Source organism: Stomoxys calcitrans, chromosome 4 (assembly GCF_963082655.1).
Source record: "Stomoxys calcitrans chromosome 4, idStoCalc2.1, whole genome shotgun sequence".
NCBI lineage: Eukaryota > Metazoa > Arthropoda > Insecta > Diptera > Muscidae > Stomoxys > Stomoxys calcitrans.
The window spans coordinates 12,356,519-12,359,034 of record NC_081555.1 but is presented as its reverse complement, the minus strand read 5'-3'; the positions used below and the strand labels follow the sequence as shown (position 1 = coordinate 12,359,034).

The 2,516-nt window shown below is 41.9% G+C and overlaps 1 protein-coding gene across 1 annotated transcript; it reads right to left on the bottom strand.

Annotated features, from left to right (window-relative positions):
• Window positions 1-221: 221 nt before the first annotated feature.
• Window positions 222-1,970, bottom strand: LOC106090472 (uncharacterized). The gene has a single exon (XM_013256660.2). It carries the CDS (start codon window positions 1,968-1,970, stop codon window positions 222-224), a length of 1,749 nt encoding a protein of 582 aa, XP_013112114.2.
• Between the last annotated feature and the right edge of the window lie 546 nt (window positions 1,971-2,516).

The window sequence follows — 2,516 nt, the reverse complement described above, 5'->3', positions numbered from 1 at the left end:
GCTGCCTTATAGACCGATCTCCCCATTTATCTCTTTGAACCCATCAAAAATTTCTAGCAAATTTGTGTTTTATTCATCATTTCTTACAAAGGCATACACAAAAGTGATAAGAATTTCATTTTTTCAACAATATTTCATTATTTTCAAATAATTGCTAGGATTTCTAAAGAACTCTTCAATTCTTGTGAGGCAGCAGCATCACCTTTTCCCATATCGCCCAGTTATTTGAGACTTTTTTCATTTTCTCTGCCAAAATGCCACAACAATTCCAACCCAAAAGCCACTGTGGCCATAGCCTGGCCTATGACAACAAGCATCCAAATCCAAAAGAAATCATCTGCCGCAAGCACTCTTCTATTCTCTTCCGGATAATTATCACGCAAAGATATTTTCTTTAGTTTTACCATTTCGTAGAATGTTCTGTCCATCCAGGCTTTCATTAGACCAACTTCACGCACCAGTGGCAACAAATAGTTGATGGCCTCCCTAAGCGGCGAATTGGGAGGCAGGGTAATGCTGTGATGGAACATACCTTCGAAGCTGGCATCGTTCATGAGGCAAAATATTTTTTGCGAATAGAATTGCTGTCGCCGAGAATTAAATTCCCAGGCCGAAGGACTTGTCATATAGCCATAGGAGGTATTGAACCTATCGATGAGCTCGAGTCTCTCTGAAGGATTCTTAACGGTTACCATGGATTTTCCCAGCAATGGAAATTTCTCTTTTATTTCATCGCCATAAATTTCGTCAACCAGTATTTTGAGTGGGGATTTGTTTAGATCTTTGAGTGTGACAATTTGTCGATGATGGGGCAGTTGGGTGAACAAAGTGCTTATGTTGGCCGAAAATTGTGTTGCAATATTGAGTCCCACAAAGGATACCAACAGATAGAGGATTTTCAAAACCCTCCAAGGAGTGTGGCGGCTGACATACGATTGACCCAATACGCCTGGCAGTATGCTATGATTCAGTATGAAATTCAAACGATTCAAAAGACCATCGAAAGCGTAATCGACGAAAGCATGCATGATCGACAAGCAGAGGGAGCTTAGAAAAATGCAACCAAAAAAGTTGCCATTGAGCAGTATGCCAAACACCTCGCGAATATCCATGCGTACGGCACAGGGCACAGCAATTAGAACGTTTATCAGGTCATAGTAATCGGAATTGTGTTCGATATTTTCATTTATCAAAAGGCTGCTCCAAACCATGGGTATGTCCAGTTTGCCCTCAATAGCCAGTTGGTTGACGTTGGCGTTTGGAATCACTTTACCCAATACCAGGGGTTTGTACATTGCCAAACTGGCATTGAAGGTGTGGGCAAAGGCCAAAACAAAACTGGCCACATATCCTTCGATCCTCATAGCTCCCCTTTCATCCACAAACACCAAGGCTAAGGGGGGTTCCTGGCCGGTGTAGGTGATGAGAGAGGCATTTTGAAAATTGCGCCAATGTTGGGGGTAATAGCTACCTTGATTACCATGCATTGATTGCAGCTCCCAATGATAGCTGGGATAAGGTCTAAGGGAGTAATAGACCGCCGTAGGCTGTTCGTGAAGGTAAAGAAATTTCAACAGGACATTGGTCATCTTATAGGCATGGCATGCTTCTAGAAAATCCTTTTTGAAGTTCTCTTTGTCCTGTATATCCCAGGCCAGTGCCAGAATTCTAGTTTGACGCCTTTTATATAAAATTGCAGCTGCCAACTCCACTAAGTCGCGATTCAAATGGCCTTGGGTGACCAAAACGGTTAGCATTTCTGTGTTAAATTTTTGATAAAAACTAAAAGTCTCATTTCGTGTGACAATCACCCTGGGCCTGGGAAATGCATAGAAGGTTTGTCCCATTACATCCTCGTGGAATGATTGCTGCAGTAGTAATAACGAGTCTATGGCACGTTCTTGTTCTATGCCTTGCAACATAGTGTGCAACATGTTTTCCACTTGCCTTGGGTAGAAATTTGAATCCATTATGTCCACTGCCATTGGTGTTAGCCCCATATAATGGAGAGTTAAAAAACTTATAACCGCACTGCACCACCAGGACATTGTGACTGATTTAAGGTGTACTCCTAAACTCCTTTGTTAAGCTACTTAATAAGCAGTTTAAAAAGCAAATCATACATATTTTACTTATGCTCCCTCTTATGTTAGCCCTTAAAAAATGCCCCATCATGTTGGGCCATTGGGTTGGCCAAATGATTGTTAAGAGTGAGCTTTTGACCAGAGTTGCCAACAAACAAGTAAAAAGATGCTAAAATTCGACGGGCCAAATTTTGGGTAGCCACCACCATGGATTTGGTCAAAGAGTTATTCTTACCAACCCAGTGTGTCGATCAAATCCACCACCATAGATTCCGCTAAAAAGTTTTCCTCATCAACTCAGTGTGTAATCGATCAAATCGGGTAGTGATGGAGGCTTCTAGGAGTTCAAGAAGCCAAATTCGGGTATTGGTGCACATGGGAGCTATAGGGAGCCGATTAGGATCATACATGGCAAGGATATTAAAAGACAGA